Source organism: Passer montanus, unplaced genomic scaffold (genome assembly GCF_014805655.1).
Source record: "Passer montanus isolate IOZ18808 unplaced genomic scaffold, ASM1480565v1 scaffold18, whole genome shotgun sequence".
Classification (NCBI taxonomy): Eukaryota; Metazoa; Chordata; class Aves; order Passeriformes; family Passeridae; genus Passer; species Passer montanus.
In genome coordinates this window covers 17,899,411-17,921,423 of record NW_024365381.1, presented here as the reverse complement: position 1 = coordinate 17,921,423, position 22,013 = coordinate 17,899,411, and the positions used below count along the sequence as shown (strand labels likewise).

Genomic DNA, 22,013 nt, shown 5'->3' with positions numbered 1-22,013 from the left:
ACGTTCCCCAACCCAAAGCCATACAGAGGGAACTTCTGATCATTATGGATACTTCTGCTTTAATCTGCTTCATAGAGATAGACTGCATAGAAAAAACTAGTAGCTGCAGGTATTCCAGCACAGGCATAGCTCCTGTAAGTCATCCACACTATTTCCAGGTCCTCTGTCCTTCCCATCCAGATGAAAGGGAAGCAATAGTACTGGGGTTTCCTACTGGTACTGAAGTCCTACTCATCCTGTAGGTGTTGTCTTCTTTATCATGGCAGCTTTCTAGATTTAGTGAGTACAAGGGCTTCATGCTCGCAGCTCTGCAGGAGTATCTGGCTGCCGGGAAGGGTGGCTTATTTTGAAGGCCTCTAACTCCAAGAGAGCTTTATTTATTCTGGTTATTGTGGGATATGGACCCATGTCCACTTTGAATCTGTAAAAGGAAAAGAATCTGTGAAGTACTACGAGTTGGGGAGCCAGTGCAGCAGTGAGCAGAAGTGCAGAGCAGTGTGATAGGCCTGCCTAGTATGGGAGGATCTCACAGGCATTTACACTACCAGAAAAGGTTCATCCCTGTAGGTTTACAAACAAATTCTAGAGAGATTAATCAGTGCCTGGAGAGGTTGTAAAGTCTCCTTCTCTAGAGATACTCAAAACCCTGGATGCAATCCTATGCCACTTCCTCTAGCAGGGAAATTTGATTGGGTGACCTCCAGAATTCCCTTCCAACCCCAATGATTCTGTGATTGTGTGATTTTCACCAGATTTTTACGTAATGTGCAGCAGAAGGTAACAAGACTGCTTTTTCTGGGAATCATGCAGCCACTACTTGTATGGGTTTAAGGCTTTAAATAAAGTGTGATTGCTCTTTCCTCCTGTGTGCAGTGTCAGAATAAAGCAAACAGGGACAGAGAACATGGAGTGTGGGCAACCTCAGCTTTTCTAAGGTCATAGATCAGGTTTCCCCAGGGGCGTGTAAGAGGAGACCACAATTCATTACTTCCAAAAGAGACAGCATTTATGAAATGGGAAGACTCATGGAGAGAAGAAACATAAGTGGATAGGGCAGGCAGGAGGGATACTTTCTAACAGGCATAAGGAGCAGCAGAAGGTAAGCTCTAACAACCCAGCATAAGTAGGTGTGTTGAAGAATATCTCAAACTTGGCCTTAATTACCTTTCAGCATTGGCAACTTGAGGCACTAAACACAGATCAGCCATGGAAACCTGCAAATATAGCAGAGAAAAGTGGTTAGAATAACTCAGAGCCTGTCCCTCACACTTCCCAGTGGTGGCAGGCTTTGAGACCAGGACAGAAATTTTATCAGCCAGTACAGAGGAATTGTTATGATGATCTAATTATTTAATTCAGCATTAAAATACTACAGCAACAGTATAAGAAAAAACTTCATTACAGTTACTAGTAGAAGCCATAAGCTTTTAGGGAGCTTTATATTTACCAGCTGATCACTATGACCTTAAGGACACTGTGTTTCTATGGCAACTGCCTCTGAGCAAACATGTCTGCTGGCAAGCTGCAGAGGGAGGTGATGGAGGGAGAGGGGTGTTTGCATGGCTGGAAAAAGTTAAGTAAATTTGGCTTGTTTGCACTGCAGGAGTATCAAGCAGGTCCTGCCAATGTCAAGACCTGATATGTGATAGGGCCTCTGTACACAGGCTCAGAGACTTGCAATCTGAAAGGAAGACTTAATGGCAGTGCTGCTGGTTGCCTGTCTGCACAGACAGAGGCAGCTGCTCCCACCCTGCTCCCCAGGTCACAAAGCCCTGGGTGCCTCTCAGAGCACATGCTATTCTCCAACGTTAGATCTTGTAAGTAGGGCTCCATAAGGCTGCTACTAGACAATCCTCTGCATCCCAGAATAATGGAACCTTCCTTTTTTCTAAGGCTTTTATAGGAAAGATCTTTTTCCTGGCAGCAGAACTAATAAATGGAAAAGGCCTGAGCTGCTTCTAGTTTGGTAAGGGTCAGAACAGAATGTGAGCTCTGTGAAATCTGTCCATATTAAAATTGGATGATCAGAGGAGAAAAATAAAGTTGGTTAAAAGTTCCATAGAACAGAACCCATGTTTTTTGAGCCAAGCTTTGCCTGTATGACAGGACATGTTAAGGTCCAAATCACATAAAGATGAAATGATAGATCATCTTTTTCCATATTCTGTAGTACCAGCCAGATCCTAGATACTGCTGCATAATCTGGCCATCAGCAGGTTATAGGCAGGGACAAGTAAACATCTCCATAACTCTCTGCCAGTCAGTAACGGCCCAAGTAGGATCCATGCAGCTGGTTTTTGTTATGGTGAAGGCACTGCATGTAATTCTAGGCACTGGATGGGGTTGTGCTCTTGTCTCCTCAACTAATTTTCTTTCCTGTTTTAGAGGAAGATTCTGGGGTTTTCAGTCCTGCAATAGCACACAGGGCTCTCTCAGATACTTACTTCATCCCCCACACAGTAGCGTCCAGCAGTGTGCTGCAGAATCTGCTCCAGTGCTGTCAAGAGAGGTGGTACACGGGAATGAGGCATTGCAAAGTCAATTGAAAGGGACACCAAATACTTTCTAGAGTGGGAATTATGTACAAGGGCATCTTAACCCTGAACAGAGTATGAAAAAGGAGCATTTTGGGACAGAAACTAGAAGGAACAGAAATCTTACTATAGTTATGGGAGTCTTTAGGGTCCTTTAGCTTTTTTGGACTCAGGGTGATTTCAGATGCTTTAGACAATGCACTTGAAATACTACAAGGACAATGTAGAAACACGTGATTGGGGAGGGGGAAAATGCAAAGGTTCAGTCAGTTTGGGTCTGCCAGGAAGTGAAGATGGGCCTGTCATTGCAGCACTTGGGGGAAAGGATTTTGAGGGAACCAAAAGCACTTTATTTTTCTCAAAAAGGCAAAGAAATACTCTGCTACTTGCTGGACTCTGTGGGAGTTTGCTATTAGGTGTCCAATTACAAAAGCATATCTATATATATGAAGAACCTTAGAAGTGCTATGAGCCCTGGTGCTTCAGAATGAATCAACTACTGCAGTGTGTGCAGGATGGCACCAGGCTTCCCCTCTTCCATGTGCAGCAGTGGAAGTGTTCTGTGCACATCTTTCCTCTGGGATCCTGGGGAGCTACCAGTCCTGGACAGGAGACTCTGGCAGGAAAAGCACTGTCTCTGCCAGCAAGGCAGGACCCCAGCACACCAGTCTAGGAGTATCTGTGGTTCTATTTGAAAAAGGCAAGTAGAATACCAGTGGTGCAGCATTTTGTAAGGTCAGCCAAAATACTGATCATTTTGGATGTGGGATGTACCTTGAAAGCCAGATGTGATACAGTTCTGAGCCCATTCCATTTTTTTCTCCCCCATTTGTTTCAGGACACTCAGGTTCTGTGAAGGCAAAGCAATCTCTAGGTTAGGTAACTACTGCTGGCTGGATCTTGCCCACTGTGTCATCCAGTGGAGGAGAGGGGAGATGAGGAGTTGCCAAGGCTGAACCCCTGGCCTGAGTTCCCTTGGTTGGATCAGCCCTGACCTCACCTGCACCAAATCATGCACCCTGCTGTATGCTTCTCTTGGCACTACCCTTCTGTAACAGTTGCCAGGGTATCCCTTTGCCTCTTCCCTTTCAGCTGCTCAATTCTCTTCTTCCTGAAATGTCCTAGACTCAGCAATAAAACCATATGGATTCAGCTCTTTCTAGAAAGAATTCTGGGATGCTATAGGATTTGCTGTGTTGGAAATACTGTATTGGTGCCTCTAGGCAGAGGTTAAGCAGATTTTATCTGCTAGCACACCAATCTGAAGTTCTGCCACTCAGCTGGCTGGCAACAATTTAAGCAGACTGAGAATTTCAGAGACAGAAATCCTGTCTGATTTTCTCATTTGCATGGATCTGACATGGCAGTACCTGGAGTGGCTGAATGCCAGAGACAATGTGATCAGCGATCATTCTGACTTGGGCTCTCTTCTTTGGATCCTGGGGCAGGAGCCTGGGGTGAGGATGTGTCTCTTCTAGGTAATTAATTATAGCTAGCTGTAATGAACAAAGAGATAATGGGAGGTTATTGGAGAACCAATGAAAACTTCACATCCTGGACACCTGGGAAAGGGCAGCTGATCCAAGAGAATACAACAGCTTTTGAATGCAGTTTGTCACCAACCTAAAGAACAGAATAACCCCTCTGAGCTGTCATTTTTTCTAGCTGTAATTTCAGGCAAACCATAGAACAGCCATCAATGTCAGACTACAAACTGCTTAGTGAAAGGTGGAGTTATGAACCAAAGCAGAATTGAACTTAAATCCTTGACAATAGTTTCCCATCAGGGAATATGTACTATTTCTGTTCCCAAGTGGGATCATAAATGCCCCTCTTTTCCAATGTATAGGTGAGAGTTCTGGGGGAAAAGATGAGACAAAGCCATCCCATCCAGATTGGGCAGCAGGCTGGAGTAAAATGTTAACAGGGTAACTGTTAACAGGGTAACTGTGGCTGGTAACTCACTGACTGAGAAAGGGTGATGCCATCAATTTTCAAGGCTGGGACTTGCTGCATTGGATTCAGTGCCTTGAATTCAGCAGAAAACTGTGGAAACAAACCTGGCATTACTCTACAGCAATAAGAAATTCTTCTTCCTTGTTTTCTTCTCCCAGAACCCAGTTACCAAATTTTTTTCCTTCCCCTTTTTTCTTTCTAGCTTAATACTAATCTTTGCAGTAAATGATGCTGTACTATTACCCTACAGCAAGCTCTGACTGAGGCTCAGGGATCACTGCATCCTGGCCCAGACTGCCTTATCTCTTGATAAAGCACCACTGCAATGCCCAGTGGTACTGCATCAGTGCCACCATTACTGTCCCAGTTGTCCAGCTCTGCCTCAGCCCATACCAGCCCCATTGAGCCAGTGGTACCATGAGGTGCACAACTCTCTCCTATGGACCGCCAAGTAAGGCCTCAGTGAAGATCTCTTTTGGCAACCCACCTCTTCCTTTTGCAGGCCCTTGTGCAGCCCCCTACAATGTAATTTAGCAACTTTTGGACAACCCCCATCCCTGCCTCCATGCAGTTTCTATTGTTAATTGAATGAGGTTGAGTCAGTTTAAAGTGCACGGCAGCTTCTCTGAAGTCTGATATATTCTTTTGTGACATGGTAAGCAAAAAGATCTTCAGCCTTATGGATTCAGTCACAAATGTTTGAGAGAGGAAAAAGCCTCCAGTCTCCTGCAGTCATATTCTCCTCCTGTCTCACATGCCAGGGAATACTGGCTGAAAGCAACTATTCATTACAAAGAAGTGGTGAGGAATTCGGTAACTTTGCCTATGAACTTTCTAGTGCTAATCTTAAGTCTCCTAATGACCCCTAAGTTCAGTACCCTGGAGAGAGCAGTGGTATTTTTATCCTTACCTGCTGTCCTCCATCCTTAATGAGGTTCACTGGGACCAAGTCATAGGAAATTCCTTTCAGAGCCAGTGCTAGGGAGAGCAGAGTGTACAGCTTCAGGCAGCTACACTGGAACCAGTTTCATTGGTAATGGGCTCAGGAAAATGTTAGTATCTACATTTGGAAAAAACCCCTATCCCTCAAGGAGGTGGCCTGAGTCCACTGAGAAGACAGTGCTCTGGCAAATGAAGGACCAAAGTACTAAAGACCAGCCCTAGCAAAACCACTGCATTTTTCAAAATAAGCTTTGCAACTCTTTGCAGCACAGCCCCTCCTGATTCAGCTTATAGATGGCAGGACCATGTGCTCACCTTTGAAACCTTTCTGTCTCAGTACAAGTGGGGACCATTCCCAGCCCTTTTTAGGTCTCAAGACCTGGGCAGGACAGAGTCTGAGGTAGTATCGTGAAGCCCTCTTATCTGTTCCCCTCTATGCCACCTGCTCCAGGTAAGCTGCTGTCTTTCCCTCCCTCCCCACAGGGAGATGCCTCACTGTTCCAGGCTCATGTTTGCTGACTTCTCTGTTAATAAGTGATTGATTAATTGGGTTAGTGAAGGGGAGGATATTGCAATACTGAGACAAAAAAGAGAGATGAACATTGAATCTTACCGATTCGCACTCTCCAAGAACAGGAACTTCGGAAATAGCTGTAGAGTATTGGCTGGGAAGAGAAAGATACAAGGGTTATATGCTGGGAGCACCAGAGTATTGGATGTAAGGAAAAGAATGCATGAGCAGAAGATATTTCAGGAACTCTAAGACAGGGGAGAGTGATGTTTGGAGGAGAGAAGGCTCCTTTCTGAAAGTAACTGTTCCTGATTTGGGCATACAGGTAGCATCACTCTCATAACAGCCTTCTCATTATCCAGTTGCACCTGATGTTTCCAGCAATGCACAAATGACCTTGAAATTAGGTCCCTATAAAGCTTCCCTCTTTGTCCCTATCCAATATTGCTAACTTCTATCCCATCTTAGATTTCTGAAACAATTTCTATACAGATTGTGCCAAGCACTTGGGTATTTCCATGGTATGAAATAGCTTTTCCAGCCATTCAGGGAAAAAGCCAGATTTCTTTCCAAACAAGAAGAGCTTCTGCTGTTTGAGATGAAAGCCATAAAGACAGACAATTCATCTCTACCTGAACTATAATGCTAAGGCAGCCTTCCCAGATGCTTCCACCCTGTCCAAACTCTCACCTTTTCAGATGCCATGGTAAGTGTGTGCAGTTGTCTCCAGAAATAAAACCAACTTCTGTGTTTTCCCTTTTAACTCAGCTGGAATGGGAAAAGGCTTCTCTCCTAAAACCAATGAGGAAAGGACTTTGCCCCCCAGTCTGTGCCCAGGACACAAAAACCAGCCAGTCAGATTCAATCCTGAGTCACTGCGGTCACCCTCTCCCAGCCCTGATATCAAAACTATTAACCAGATTTAAACTTGGAAGCACATTTGGGAACCATTCTTATTTTCATAACTTTTCATCCAGAAACAAATAAGGAGAGCCTCCCAGGCTGTCACCAGTTGCCAATGCAGAAATCTAACCCTGGAGAACAAAAAAAAGAAAACTAAAGCTGCATGCAGAATTTCTGCTTCACTAGGGAATGACTGCTAGCTCTGGGAATGGGCTGCCTTTGCAGGGACATTCCACAGTGTGCTCCTGAAGCTCCCCTCCCACCAGGATTGGCCAGTACAGGGGATTTTCTACATTGCAGAGATGGGAGAAGCTGCTACTCTGCTCTCAGATCAACTCAGTGTAAAATAAAAGATTGTGCTTTTTTTTTTTTTTGTGTCAGAGCCTTTTCTTTCCACACAGGAAATTGGTACCCATGTATGTCTCTAAATAAACCTGTAATCATGTCTCTCCTTGCTTACACAGATCCATGGCTCTCTCTGTGTCTCTGCCCTCCCAAAATGCACAAAAACTTTTCCAGAAACTTAGCAGCTAGACAAAAGAAAACAGGGATATGCTCAATTATAGTCTGTCAACAGAAAACCAGAGACACTGGTGATCTCTGTGCTCCAGTCCTCTTTGTAAACTTCATGCTTCTCTTACAGTTTAGATTGACTCAAATAACTTCAAATGAGGTATGTCTTTGACTAAATTACTCAGATTTATAAGTGAGGAGGAAAGAGATGGAAAGTACTGGTAACACTTCAGTGGATAAAGTATTTAATTATTTTCTTAAATTCTCCTGGGATCTGGGCATTAGAAATATCAGCTATGTTCACTTTTCAAATATCTAGCCTGATGAGTTTCAGGGAAAGAAACAGAAACTATAGCTTCAAAAGAGAAAATAGAGCAGTCATGAGATACTAATTTTACTTGCTTTTCCTGAGGAACTAGCTAATGATTTTTTGGCTCAGAAATTCATGTCCTTCACTACATCTATTTTGGACTCTGGCCTCTCAGCCAGCAGAGACATTTCTCCTGATCCTCTCTGCAGTTCTTTTTTGGTTTTACAGCCTATGCTATAATTTGGAATAAACTGTGCTATGCTAATTGCCTTGCTCTATAATTTCAAGGCCCTGGTGGGTATTTCAAGAAAAAAAACCCATGGAAACCAACCCATTGTTTAGCTGGGAACTGTCTCCAGAGGCTGGGGCATGGAGAGATCTCCTGAGTTTATGCTGTTTTGCTCCTAGCAGCAGGGCAGATCACAGGCAAAAATAATCAGCTAAGTAAAGACTAGAGAAAACAGAAATGCTTTGTCCTTAGTGGACACATCGCAGAGTGACACTGTGTCTTCCTCAGAGGAAATGCTGAGTATGGTCCAGGGAATCTCAGGAAAGAATTTCCTGCATTTACAACCCTGTGGGGAAAAATCCCCAAAACCTGTAGTTTAGCCTGGTTGGAGCTGGGATGATAGCAGGAGGACAGGATTTGCTTTATGTTTACTGAGAGTCTGTTTTCATTTCTGGCAATCTGTGAGGAAAGCTTGGGCTTAAATACCATTCCAGAGTAAAAATTTGGGTAAGGCACTTCCCTGTTGTTAAAGACAGAAGAAACACCCCAAAGTTTGTATGTTGACCTCTCAGGTGTTCTGTCTTCTTCAGAGTAGTACGGTCTCCTCCAGATGCCACCTTTTTCCAGGTGATATACGGGATGCACTTGGAAAGGCCAAATCTCTCACCTTTCCTGAGACCAGCAAGCCCAGCAGCCTGCACACAGACACGGCTCCTTGGGGCTGGTGTAAGGGACACCTCGGTGCCTGGAGGGCACAGCTGTACTCTGCTGGGTTCAAATGGACAGCAGAACGGACAGATTTGCTCCTAAATTCTCAGTATCTCTTCAGCAGGACTTGCTGTGAACAGTGCACGCGAATAAAATATGGTAAGCAAGCAGCCCCGCTAAAAGCATTAGCACACTGAAGCATTTTATTTAGCACGGGGTTAAATTCCTTGCTTTCCACTGCGGCAGAGACACGGGTGCAGGCCGGGGCAGCGGGGCGCGGATGGAGGGACCCGCCATCCCGGCCTTCCCGGGGTGCCGGGGCACCACAAGCCGAGCGAGGCCCGCGCAGGCCGAAGGCGGAGAGCCGCCGCCCCAAGCCCCGCTCCCCTCCCGCCCCGCGCGGGGAGCGCGGAGCCGGCACCGCGCACCCTGCCCTGGCGTACCTTGGCGGCGGCGGCGGCGCTCATCGCGGCCGCCCTGGCCCTCGTCGCCCTGCTCAGCTTCGCCTCCCGCTTCCACCGCCTGCGGGAGCCGCCGCACGTATGGTACGGGCCGGGGCGGGGCGTGCGCCTCTCCGGCCGGGCGCTGCCCGGGCCCGGGGTGCGGTGGGTGCGTGTCCGCTCCCGGCCCGCGCCCCTTCCCCGCCCCGGCGTGGGAGGGATCCCTGTTTATCCCGCAGGTGGGGACACGGCAGTGAGGGCCGCAAGAAGAGCTGCGCTCCCAGCCCGGCCCGGCCCGGCTCGGCTCGGCTCGGCTCGGCTCGGCTCGGCTCGGCTGCTCTCGGGACGTGCTGCAGGGAGGGCACCGGCTCCCGGGGAGCGAGTTTTGGGGGTCTTTGTGCAGCAGGCCGACTTTTTAACCTCGCTGAGGTCAATTTGGAATCTGGCAAACCAGAGGTTTTGCAATGATAATATAAAACTCTTTTAAAAAAGGACCTTTCCTACACTGGCTGCAGTGCTCTCCATGATTTCCCACTGAGTATAATGCATTGTATCATATGGAATGAGACATATAGTATACTACACATAACCTTCTATACTCGTATAGAGGGTTATGACAGTAACTCTCTATACTATAAAAAGCATAAATAAAAAGACCTTCCTGGATATTTTTTTTAACTCTCTTCAGCATTGTAGCAGATTGGTTATTGTGGTTTGTGTTTTGTTGGTGTGTTTTTCCAGTTGGGATGAAACTCATTTTGGGAAGATGGGAAGTTACTACATTAATCGGACCTTCTTCTTTGATGTCCATCCCCCTTTGGGGAAGGTAAACCGCTTTTCTGTTGCCTGTTTCAGAAGCCACAGGAGTGGGCCAGTAAAATTCTGCCTCTACCTTCTGGCCAAAGGATGTGGTGAACAACAAAGCCCTTCCTAACTGTTGTTGACACCACAGCAATTTGCATTCTGTGTCCAGAGCCTCAACTTACAACTTTTTGTCTTCACAAAAAAATGCTTCAAATATAAGAAAACCAAACAGTATTGCATGTTGGGTTTTTGAAAGGCTTGACATGAAAAAATCAATGTGACACTTGCAGGGCATATGTAATAGAAGGCTACATTTTAAAGGAAGCAAACAGTTCCTGATAACTTGTGAGCAAATGAAATGCCTGCCACAAATGACCCTGGGAGCATTGATTTCCTGTTCTGTAAATGAACTTGTTTTAGCAACAGTGTGTAGTGTGGATGAAGGTGCATCCTTGTTAAGGTTGTCTTTCAGACTGAGTCTCCTGAAGCTAAAGCAGTAGGGAGCTATGGGAGACTCTACAGAATTCTCTGTGCTCAATTCCACACCTGCTATTTTTCTTGAACTTGCAGTCATCCTTATAGTCTGTTGCAAAAATAATTCTGATTTTGCCTTTAGACGAAGGGCAGTATGTACATATATGTTTTTTGTAAATAAACTCTCTTTTGGATGATGTGTCTGAATTATTTGTCCTCTGGGTCAATGTGGCTTCTATAGAAATCTTACCTGCTGCTAGCCTGGATACTTTTTCCTCCCGTGTGATTTTCCTGACCATTTTTTTTCACGTTTTCTCTTCAGATGCTGATTGGACTTGCTGGCTACCTGAGTGGATATGATGGCACATTTCCTTTCCAAAAGCCAGGGGATCGATACGAGCAGCACAACTACGTAGGCATGAGAGGGGTAAGGCTCTGCAGGCCACTGTCCAGCTGGTTAGCTTTCCTGTGCCTTTCAGTACAGAGTGTTCCATCTTAAGAACAGCTCTCCTTGATCAGGTCAGAGGTCTGTTTAGCCTTGTGCCTTGTCTTTAAGCTCCTTTAAAAAGTGTTAGTGGTTCTATTGTGAATAAGTCTTAATGTGTCTGTGAGAGGCCAGGTAAGAAATTAAGGTAAAAATTGAGGGCAGCTCTTCCTGTGAGTTAGTGAGACTACACTGCTGCATGGGATAGATACCTTGCTTTGTCTGCAAAGCAAACATTCCATTGTGCCTGGCTAATCTCCTGGGGAGCCATGGGTATCAAAAAGCCAGGATCATCCACTGTCACCTGCAGTTTGCCACCACCAGTGGCACAAAGCTGAGTACACTGATGGAGCCTGGGACAGCAAGGCAGAATTCAGAGTTGTATTTGATCTGAAACCCTGGCTCTACTGCTTTTTAGGAAGATGAAGAGCCATATGGCTGACAGCAGATAAGTCAAAAAGAGAAACAGTGGCCAATTGCTACTACCTAGAAAGAAAACTAAAAACTGGGAAAGTATGTTTTCTTAGTTTAGTTTCTAGAATTTCATGGTTTTAGATTTCCCTGAGCCAAAAGTAGGAGAGGTGCTAGAAACAGACATTAAAGATAATAAATTCTACTGTGGTCTTCCTTTCTTTTGTTTTGATTTCTTCTATTTCTCCTCCAACTATCCTTGGTCTCATTTGTGTAGAAGAGAGGAATCTGGTCTGCTAATGATATAAGGTGCAAGTGTATTTTGTTCTTAGCTTTCATAATCTACTATCTTGTTAGAAAAGGCTGAGTGTAGTGGGTGTGTAGTGCACCTACTTGATGCATCCATTTATAAATATCTGGTGTAGTCGAGCAAGAGTGTGACTGGCTGTTGTTACTGACACCACTGCAGAACAGAGAAAGCCTCTGTCCTCTGAGCAGTGTCTTTGTTCAGTTGCCTTTTGTCTGATGTTCTTTGTGACTCAGTTCAGCTGTTGCAACACCTCCTGTTGTTGTAGGTATGGAAGACGAAGGAAGGGAAAGGGGAAGGGAAAGGGAAAGGGTGTGAGCTCTTATCCAGCATGGGTGAGGTTATAACTTCTGCCATGATCTTTTCCTGCAGTTTTGTGCATTTCTTGGCTCCTGCCTGGTTCCTTTTGCCTACCTCACAGTGTTGGAACTGTCAAAGTCACTGCCAGCAGCCTTACTCACAGCTTTCATCCTTATTTTTGGTAGGTCTTCCTGCTACAGCAAAATTGAATATCTTAATTGTTCAGATAATTTAATTTCTAGATTACCATGTGTTACCTAAACAGGGGATATTTGGGTTAATGAGAGACTTTCTCAAAAGCAAAGGAATTCCACTTTTTTTGTGTATATATATATATGAGGCTTCTTACATGGTGGTCCCCTTAAGAACTTCACAGTCTTGTTTAGTTCATAAGTACTTCTGTTATTTGCATAACCATAGTATTGGATTAGATTGCACCTTAATTTAAAAAATTTTCATAAAGTGGGTGGTCAGGAATGATTTTGCCCTCTAGTGAAATATTGATGTTTCCTGTATGAATTATAGAGATCTTTAACAGCCCCTGCATTACTTTAGAAGAGTTCACAATAAAAAATAATAAAGTTCCTTGTTGAATTGAGCCAAGTGGATAAATTGACCTTGCAAATGAAAGTTACCAAAGTAGGAGTTTTGTAAGGACACAGGCATTGAGAAATGGAGACTTAAAATATCAAAGCTCTATTGATTTTTTATAGGTACCATCTGAAAGATATCTTCTCCTCTGGCATCCTCTGGCACCATGGTAGTGCCTTCGGTAGATCATTGCTGGTTGTAATCCTCTCAATCTGAATACCTGAATATATTACCAGCACTTTCCAGTATGTTTCACAGATACTGCTGTACTGCCTTTTGTTCTTGTAGTTATTTGTTGTGGTTTTTTTGGGTTTTTTTTGGTTTTTTTTGTTCAGTTTTTTTCCCCTTTGTTACCAGGTAGCTGAAATGTTATGATCTCCTTCTGTTTCTAAAATTTCCTACCTCCTTCTTGAGTACACTGAGGAAGCTGAATTCCCACAATTTTAGATTTGCTTTGGAACTGCAAGTCTTTCTGACATTGCTGTGTGTCTCTCTGCAGATACAGGCTGTATTACATTGTCCCAGTATATTCTGCTGGATCCTATTCTAATGTTCTTTCTCATGGGAGCTGTTCTGAGTATGGTGAAATGTAACAGCTGTGCAGACAGGTAAGATAAGGATGATAATTTTGTTAAACTATAGGTGTTTGACACAGTTAAAGTAATGTCTGCCATTGGTGATGTGTGAGTGGCTGAAATGAGATTATTTCAGGAAATTTGAAGGTGAAAATGACTTTTGGTAGCAGACAGAAATTTTTACTCTGAGGGTTTGTGTATTTAAGGAGAAGGTATTGTGCCTAGAGTACACCAATTTACCCGTGACTGTTAGCACCTTTAAAAATCCTGTTGTCTGAGGTAAACAGTGTAATTTGGTTTAGAGAAATGTCTACAAAAACTTAGAGGGAAATATAGCCAGGAGGGTTCTGAATAAAGTAGCCAAGTTGCTAAGGATATTTGCTATAGACCCATCCGGCGAGGGTCGTGGTTATAGGTATTGGGATGTGTCAGAAGGGTTCTTTGAGGCTGGGCTGCACAGAGTAATTTCCTTGAAATGCATCCCAAATTCAAAGACATAAAAAGTTGAAGTTCTGTGTTATATATGAGCAGTTTTTATTTCATGAAACATTCAAGAATTGATGGTATCAATCTTAGTGTGTCTGCAGTTTGTGTGGCTGAAATGCAGCCCGCAGCATCATGTACAGCTGTCCAAGGCCATCCTTCTCTACAGCACATTCCCCAGGGAATGCAAGCACTAAATTACAGGGCAGTGCTTCATCAGCTCTGTGTGCCTTGTCCTGAATTTATTTTTCATATCTTAGAACTAATCCTGTTGTCAAAGTAGTTGATATTCTACAAATTATAAGCCAACTCTAGCTATCGTGTTGCTTAGCAGGTCATGGGGATTTTGTCTAGTTGAAATGAAAGCATCAGGGCATTAGGAATCAGAAGGAAAAAGGTTTTAAGTTCTGCTGTCATTTTTTCTCATCTCTCTTCTATGGTTTAATGTTATGTCAGTTATAATTTGTTTGTATTTTGCTGCAGCTTTTGTTTATGTTTTGGATAGATGTTTTCCACTAAGGCTTTCTTGCTCTAGTACAGGTGGCTGCTCTTTGCCTCTTGTTCTTCCCCATGTCCCTAAATTTCTGAGAGAAGTATGGAGCAGAACATTTTATGGAACAAAATTCTTGTTTCTGTTTTCAGAACTTCCATGTAATCAGACTTTCTTCACACTAGTACTTTAGCTTATACCTGATGTCTGTGTTTCCATCCTTGAATGGGAGAGCTGGGGTTGCCCCTGGCTTAACTGTACCTGAAGCCTGTATCAAGGCTTCACAAGCCTGTATCTGAAACCAGTATCCTTGTGTGATTCTAAAATAAATTAAAAACTTGTTTTCCCACTTCTTATGGGTTCCTGAGAAGATGGACTGTAATTTTGTGGGGTAACTGATCTGTTATTTATTTTTGTGATCATAGGCTGCCCATTCACGTAGCCATCATTTTATTTACTGACTTGCTCTACTGGTCCTGCAGGCCATTTTCTGCCTCCTGGTGGTTCTGGCTGAGTCTGACTGGTGTGAGCCTTGCTGGAGCAATGGGGGTAAAATTTGTTGGCCTTTTTGTAGTCCTCTTGGTTGGCTTGAACACAATCTATGACCTATGGGACTTGCTGGGGAACCTCAGCCTGTCACTGGTGAGTTTCAAAGGCTTTTCTTTACTTTAAGGGTTTATTTGTTTTGTTTGCTTTGTAATTTTCCTAGTCTTTGACAACCCTGCAAGTACCCAAACAGAGATACTCTGTCTGCAGCAGAGAGGGGCATCTGATGTGGTGATGAAAAAAGGAAATTAAGGTTATAATGAAAAAAATATTGCCACACTTTTGAAAGAAACCAGACACACTTATATTAGCAGGATGTTATAGTATACAAACACAGCAGAAACATTGTTACTTTTTCCTGAGAGAAACTGTTACCACTCCAGTTGGCTACATTTTCAGCCTAAGCTAAAAATGCTCATTGGGAATGGCTTTGCCGTGGCCCAAAGCAGGATGTTGCCCAGCACTGTTACCTGACCTCCCCAGGAGGATGTGCTGCCTGGCAGACAGGCATGCCTTGCAGCTCTTAGTCTGCATAAGCAGTGTGAGCTCAGGCTCTGCTTCCTGAGAGTAAGGGGGCAGAGGCTGCATAGCAGGAGCATCACGAGTCATAGAAATGCTCTGCAACCTGCAGTATCCATAGCCAGCTTAGAGGATGAAGACAGCCATAACCTGCTTGATTTCATACACATTTAGCTCTTCGAAGCCTTAAAAAAATTGCTGGTGGGTTTGTGTGTCCTGGTCTAATATATTACATTTTATGTTTGCGAAGTGTGAAATCTGCCATTTGGAGAAACGCCTTGATGTACCATTTGCTGTCTTGCAACCGGCAGGAAGACAAATTCTTCAGTCCTATCTTTTAAAAGGTGTTCAGTTCTCCTCTTGTCTCAGCCTCTTTTGAAGCTTGAAAAGTCTATTTTTTTTCACTTACTGTTTTTATCTCATTTGTCCTGTAAACAGTAGGAGCATGGGGGGGCTTTTCTGTTCCTCCTGTGTGATTTGTTTTCTTTGATTAATGTGAATCAATATGGGCTGCAAAGATTCAATGTTCCAACTCCAGATAAACACTTCTTGAGCAAAGTCAGTTAATTACATTTGAAATAGAACAAATCCATCATGTCTAAGCTTTGTGCCAGCAGACAGCTGCACAGTGATTTCATTTGTGCTGCTGGCAGCAAAGGCAGCAAACCCCCGAGTGTTAGAATATGTAAAGAAATTTACTCCAGAAGGTAGATGCATTCTGAATAGCTATTTGGCAACCTTGGTGCTTGAGGAGAGGAAAAAAAAGGTGAGGATTAATTTCCTGAAAGCTTGAATAACTTACCTCTGCATTTGTTAGGAAGCTACTCATGATTATTTACATGCAATTTTTTGGGGACTAAGTTGATTTCTAGAATTCTCAGCTTGTGTTGATCCATTGTTCTGGTTTACTCACTGCTGTCTTTCACATGCACTTTTTTTTCTTTGACATTGCACTGGAGTCTTTAACTGAAGAAAACCATTTCATGAAAATTGAGGTGTATTGAGGCCTTTCTAAGTAAGGAACTGGAGGGTAGTTCATGTGCCTCTCCGCTCCCTATATTTGGTTATGTACCATCAATCAGCAATAGTTTCTAAGTGTCCAGTGGTTATTAAGTGTTCTGCCAAAGTACTAGAACTGAACAGCTCTTTCCTTTGTTGACTTCACTGAGTTTTGCAATGTGTTCAGCTTTTTATGTTCCTTCTGAAATAATTGGTTCTGGTACTAAGGGATGGAGAATGAGTGGCTTAATGATTATATGATAGATATCATGTTAAAAATATGGAGAATAGCAAGTGCATCTGCTTCCATGCACTTTAAAGTTAGTGTGGCCATTTAACAAACAGTTTTTGCTATTTAATTTTTTCTTCTTCCACAGCTATTTATTATCCACTCTCTATTTTACATTATTTATTCTACTACCAGCAGTGTCAGTAGGATGTGAAAATGTAATAGCTTCTTTGGCATCTGTTTGCAAGACATATTTTCAATTGGTTGAAATAAAATATTTTGCTTTCATTTTGGGACATCTGAAGAACAAGTTTTGCTGCTGATTTTTCTGTAGCTTCTGGCTGTGCAGCACTAGAAGTTGCAGTGTGAGAGCGTAACCTTGCTAAGCAAGGTGATTTCTTTAAGTGAAGCATATCTAGATCCCCAAGGTGTCCTGGTTACATTCACATTTGCATAGACTTATTGGGGGAACAAATTTTCATTTTCCCTCTTGCTTAGCTCCCTTATTTTGGGAGCCATCTCTTTGCTGGGCTTTTGGGTCAATATGTGTTCTACTGATGAACACGTTAAGGTCCTTGTTCTCAAAGTATTTTCAATGTGGGCTGTCCAACCTCCTTTGCCAAAGTTAGGGATGCTCAGCACTTTGGAACATTAAACTCTCCTATTGCCTATTTTTGTCTTTTTTTCCCATGACCCTAAAATTCTGAGGTAGCATAGCTCCAGCTTTTGGAGATGCACAGCAAGGTGTGCCTCAGCTTTTACCTCTCTCTGGGCCTTTCTGAGGTAACCTGGTGAGCCTTATTGCACAGCAAGCTCCAGCCATAGGGCTGCTGCTCAGAGTCATGTGAAATCAGGAGTGAAGCTGTTCCTGCGCTGTTTGATGCAGATTGTGTTTGTTGCAGGTCATGTTTGGGAAGCATTTACTGGCTCGTGTGCTCTGCCTCATCGTCCTCCCGCTTGCCCTCTACACGGCTATGTTTGCTGTTCATTTTGCAGTGTTAAATAGAAGGTATTTCACAATGTTTTCTCCAGAAGAATTACTTGTCTTTGCTTTGAATTAAAGACTCTTGGTTATATAGTAGTCTACTTTCAGTGTCAGAAGCATAGCCACAAGCTGTGTCTTTGTTTAATTCCCTTCCCCAGCTCTCTGGCCAAGCTGGCAGTGAAATTGAATTTGAGCTTGAGACTTTCTGAAATGCCAAGCAAGTAACCTAACCAAACTTCCTGTCTCATTTTTTTCCTCTTCTCTTTCTGGGACCTGGAAATGTCTCAACTCCATTCTTTGTCTTTTTGTAATTAAAAAGTCATTGCATTCCTGAAAAATGGCTGTGATTGAAAGAGTCTGAATGTGCTTGAAGGGAGGGCTCTTTGCTGAATGCTTGCAACCAAGGGATGGTTTTTACAAGGAGAGAGCTGGTGAAATGGCCAAGTAATGTTTTCCACATGCCAGCATTAAAAAAATGAGGTGAATAAGCACTTCACTGTAGAAAAAAGAATGAAAAAATAAATCTCTTCTTTTTCAGTTAGAGTCTACTGGTCTTACCACTAACCTCTTAGCAGAAGTAAGGCTACAGGAGTCACAGAGAAAGGCTTTGTTATATCTGTCCTGACAGTGGGTCAGTTTATTTGTGCTAAGAACACCCCCAAAGACAGTTCTGATGTTTTGTGCAGTGCCAGCATGTACATTTTTGTCACCTCGAGTCCTTGCAGCTCTGGACAATTTCCTGCAAGACTGTCTCTATCTGCTGTGATTCACATTAGAGAAATGTGCCTCTTAAGGAAACTGCACCCACTCTTCTTCTTCTTCAGATGCCCAGTCTGGTTTTATAATTTTTCTTCTGTAAAAACAACTTGGTAATGCATGACAGAGGTTTGCATGCTGCTTAGTGAGACCTCGAATTGTCATACTCTTTGTTGTCTTTTGCAGTGGTCCTGGGGATGGTTTCTTCAGTTCAGCATTTCAGTCTCAGCTGATTGGGAACAATCTTCATAATGTCTCCGTTCCAGAGCGTGAGTGTCCGTATGAATAAAGCACTCTGAATGTTGTCAGTGTACATGAGAACTGAAATAGAAATTGTGTCCCTGGGACTCAGTGCAGGGCAGTGTGAATTATGCCTTCCATGGTCAAGGTCAGTGCTCCTCCTCTGTGCAGTTTTTATGTATTGACAGAAAGAAAAAATGGCTGAAAATACCACCATGTTCAGTGCATGGTCACTAGTGTTTAATCATATTCCATCTAGAGGGAAGGATGCCATTTTGAGGGCTTTGACTTGTGTGCATGCCTCTTGTTATTCTTTGGTTCTATATTGCTTGAGACAACAAAAACATGTTTTTCCTGTTCACCTTAGATTTGTAGGTGTTCAGATGTGGGATTTGTTTCCAAAATACGTGTAAATGGAAACTACCAACTTTTGTGACACGGCGTGCCGCTGGTCCAGCTGTGTTGTATTCAGAATGCATCTGCATTTAGCAAAAAGAAGGCTCTGTGCTTGTTCCCTAATCCTCAGGTTAGCTAGGGACTACTGAGCCTTTAAAATGGTTTAGCTTTCTGGTTACTTCAGCTTTTTTTCTGGCTGTTCCCTGCTCCAGAGCTGTCACTGGGTCACTGCATCAGGTCTGTTCTCCAAGTCTGAGTTCTCTCATGTGTACTGGGGGGCTAGGAGGGAAGATGTCTTAAGCCAGTGCAGCAGCTCTGCTATCCAAGGCTGAGCTTGCCTCCCTTCCCTCTTGTATTGCTGTAGGGGTCAGCAGTGTTACACTCTTAGAAAAAGCTATCTCAAAACTCTCATTATGAAATGACAAATAAAAGGAATGCCTTACCGTGTCTGTTTATGTTAAAACTTAGTGGGAGAGTTTTAAGGGTTTCAGCCAAATGTTATGTAACAGTTTCACTGAATCCTGGTTAGGGATGGGAGATAAGCTTGCAATGAGCCCTGTGGAGTAATGTGTCAAACAGGAAACAAACTTCCATCAAAACAATGAAGAGTGCATGTTTAGTTGAGCACTGTAGACTAGCTGGGGGAGATACAGGGGAGCTGCCTTACGCCTTTTCCCCTCCCTCTTTCTCACGCAGATTTGGCATACGGGTCTGTGGTCACAATGAAGAACCTTCGGATGGCAGGGGGATACCTTCACTCCCACTGGCACCTCTATCCCGAGGGCATTGGGGCTCGCCAGCAGCAGGTTGGTGTGCTGTGCTGGAATTGCCTGTGCCTACAACCACTGGGCTACTCTCTTTGTATTTGGCACTAGGGGCCAAACTGGTAGGAGCTGTGTGTTTACTCAGCATCTGTTACCATCTCAGGGCCACGGCTGTGCACTTGGCTTAGAACTCTGACTGAAAAGGAGGCTTGAAGTCACCCTGCACCAGGGGGTGGCTTACAGTAACAAGGCTTTGCAAGACCACCGTCCATAAGTGGAGTCCAAGAGACTCCAGAATAGTCTTCCATAATGAAAGTTACCTCAAGGAAGGCTGTAAAACTTGGTTTGAAATAAGTACATTATCTTATACAGCTTTTCTGGCTGTATATTGAAAGCAAGGGAATAGAACTGATGTATATTGTTTTTACTCCAGCCACTGGCCTCTGTGACCATACATGAATCCCTCTCCTTTGTGCCTTGCTTCCTTCATCTGTCACCAAAGAATCTGCTCAATAAATTAGATACTGTGCATTTGTAAGCTAATGTAGCCATATGGAAACCATCTGAGCTAAGGGCTTCTCATTAAATGATTAAGCAATAAGTGAAAGTAGAAATCAGAAATCATGTAACTATCTCTAATTAAGAAGTACAAGCATTAAGTGGATTTCTTATTTTTGTCCATCATTATCAAGCTTCACAAATCTTTGCTGCTTCTGCACTTTTACCAAGATGTATTCTGCAGTTTGATTAGTGGTGTCTAAAAATTGTTCTGAGATCCTTGAAAGAAAGTTGCCAGAGAAACACAAGTGTGGTTTTTAACTCCCTCCTGTCTCTGTGGCTAAGAGGAGGTTTTCAGAAGTTAAAACCTTGTCTCAATCTTTTTTTCCCTCTGCTTGTCAAATCAGAATTTCTAATGCTCTGGCATGACATTAATGTTTATTACAGTGTATGGAGATGTCATACTAAACTGCCTCAAGCATAGGCAAAATTGGAGTGCAGATCATGCTTTATGACATTAGAAGCAGGGAAAGGCAGTTTGAAGAGGGCACTAATGGGAGTTCCTAATGGAAAGTGGGAAAGGTTGGAGATTTCCCTGTTTGTGCTCCCTGCCCTGATGGTAGGACATCAGTAGGGTTCTAGGTAGTTTCAGGACTCTGGAGAGGGGAAGAGAATTTAGAGAGGAATTTGGAGGAGATCTAGAGAGGAAAAGGTGATCTTTCTGCTTCCACTTTCTCCTCCTCTCCTGATAGCTTGACCTCAAGGTATGAGGTTCTACCTCCAGCTCTCCTTTTTCCTCATTGTCAGACACTCCTCTGTGTTCTGCCTCTCACCCACCCACCAGGCCATCTGCTCCCTCCTAAGAGAGAGGCACAGGTGGGGCACAGGGCTAGGGTCCCACAGAGCAGGGCTAGCTGCTCTGTAAGAGGAGGGTGGGCAAAGGGAGTACAGTTCCACGTGCTGTGGGCAGCAGCAGCCTGGAATAGGATGGTCTTTGTGTCCTTTGTAGCAGGCAATGCAGTTACTCTGTGTGAGGCTGAGCAGGCTGGCAGGAGTTAGCTGAGTGGCTGTAATGGGTGATCCCTGGTTCCTTACCTTGCCTGGATCTTTTGGCAGATGTTATGGTTGTCACAGTCAGCCTGTTGTCAGAAATCTGTCTGTAAAGCCAGTGCTGCTTCTGTCTCCTGGTTTGGATAGTGGTCAGTGATTATTCAAGAGCTCTGGTTTGGATATCCTGTTGTTGTAGAAGGAGTCTCTGAAACAGGATGAGGGGAGGTCAGGCTGTGTTTGGAGGCTGTTGGTGCAGGTGAACTGCCATGAAGTGTAGTGCTTCTGAGTATGGGCTGTACACTGGCTGAGAGGTGTCATCTGGCTTAAGGAGTGCCCCATAACTGGTTTTCTAGGGGCACTGTCATAAAGGTAGTGCCAGGACTGCTGTGTGGCTGGTGCATTCATCTGGGGCTTTGATTTGCTGGTGAATGTGTTGTGACTGCTATCAACAGTTTTTTTCTTGTTATGTAAAATAATTAATCCTGTCATTTCAGGTCACTGCTTACTTACATAAAGATTTGAATAACCTGTGGATCATAAAGAAACATGACTCAGATACAGGTAACAAAAACCAGTTAAGTGCCTTTTATAACTGCTGCTTCTGTTTTTCAGTAAATATTCTGAGTTCTTGCCAGGGCAAAGTATCCCTCATGTATATGAGAGGGAGAGAAGGAAGAACAAGGGGAAGCTGTCTCTTGTTTTACATTGTGTGTGTGTCTACTGTGTTTTTGGTTCTTTTTCAGATTGTACAGCTGAAGTAAATAAGCTTTTCTTAGCTGAAGGTTGCATTGACAATTTTTCAGCTGCTTAGGGCTGCAAATAACAGCAGAGAGGAAATGTGTCTGAACTGAGTTAATATTTATTGCAATCTGTTATTGTGGCTAAGAGTCTTGGGAAAGCTAGGTTCTGTAACAGTCTGGTACATTGTGTTTGACAGATTTTTGTGGATGATTGCTTGGGACAAGATAAGACTACTGAATGTGATTATCTATGGTTTGTGCCGAAAGCTGTTGGTTTAGATTATGTAGTGTATGTAGCTGAGGCATGCTTAGTCTGGCAGTTTCCT

The 22,013-nt window shown here is 43.6% G+C and overlaps 2 protein-coding genes across 5 annotated transcripts in view; one reads left to right on the top strand and one right to left on the bottom strand.

Moving 5' to 3' along the window:
- Window positions 1–38: 38 nt before the first annotated feature.
- On the bottom strand, window positions 39–9,087 carry GSTZ1 (glutathione S-transferase zeta 1). Of its 3 annotated transcripts, none has more exons than XM_039704880.1 (9): window positions 9,050–9,087; window positions 6,046–6,097; window positions 5,401–5,468; window positions 4,500–4,580; window positions 3,905–4,030; window positions 3,309–3,384; window positions 2,445–2,497; window positions 1,165–1,214; window positions 39–421 (listed from the first exon to the last, which is right to left on the bottom strand). In XM_039704880.1, the coding sequence occupies exons 1-9, from the start codon at window positions 9,071–9,073 to the stop codon at window positions 295–297; spliced, it is 657 nt and encodes a 218-aa protein (XP_039560814.1). In that variant the 5' UTR covers window positions 9,074–9,087; the 3' UTR covers window positions 39–294. The 3 variants fall into 3 exon arrangements, with proteins under 3 accessions (XP_039560814.1, XP_039560815.1, XP_039560816.1); XM_039704881.1 differs by lacking the exon at window positions 9,050–9,087 and adding an exon at window positions 6,634–6,750; XM_039704882.1 differs by lacking the exon at window positions 9,050–9,087 and adding an exon at window positions 8,566–8,588 and having other exon boundaries at window positions 40–421.
- POMT2 (protein O-mannosyltransferase 2) overlaps window positions 9,082–22,013 on the top strand; it is a 27,702-nt gene continuing 14,770 nt past the window's right edge. For both annotated transcript variants that reach the window (XR_005627053.1, XM_039704879.1), the window contains exons 1-10: window positions 9,082–9,151; window positions 9,788–9,872; window positions 10,647–10,751; window positions 11,899–12,007; window positions 12,917–13,025; window positions 14,448–14,607; window positions 17,161–17,267; window positions 18,186–18,268; window positions 19,332–19,441; window positions 21,442–21,508. Coding sequence is in view for 1 of the 2 variants with exons in the window: in XM_039704879.1 (XP_039560813.1) it covers window positions 9,813–9,872; window positions 10,647–10,751; window positions 11,899–12,007; window positions 12,917–13,025; window positions 14,448–14,607; window positions 17,161–17,267; window positions 18,186–18,268; window positions 19,332–19,441; window positions 21,442–21,508 (910 nt within the window). In the remaining variant the exon portion in view is untranslated. The remainder of the gene's footprint in view (window positions 9,152–9,787; window positions 9,873–10,646; window positions 10,752–11,898; window positions 12,008–12,916; window positions 13,026–14,447; window positions 14,608–17,160; window positions 17,268–18,185; window positions 18,269–19,331; window positions 19,442–21,441; window positions 21,509–22,013) is intronic.

Coding starts and splice junctions, on each gene's coding strand:
- GSTZ1 (XM_039704880.1), bottom strand. CDS start 9,073: ATGAGCGCCGCCGCCGCCGCCAAG. Junction 6,098..9,049: donor GCGCCGCCGCCGCCGCCAAG/GTACGCCAGGGC, acceptor TTCTCTTCCCAG/CCAATACTCTACAGCTATTT. Junction 1,215..2,444: donor GCTACTGTGTGGGGGATGAA/GTAAGTATCTGA, acceptor CTATATTTGCAG/GTTTCCATGGCTGATCTGTG.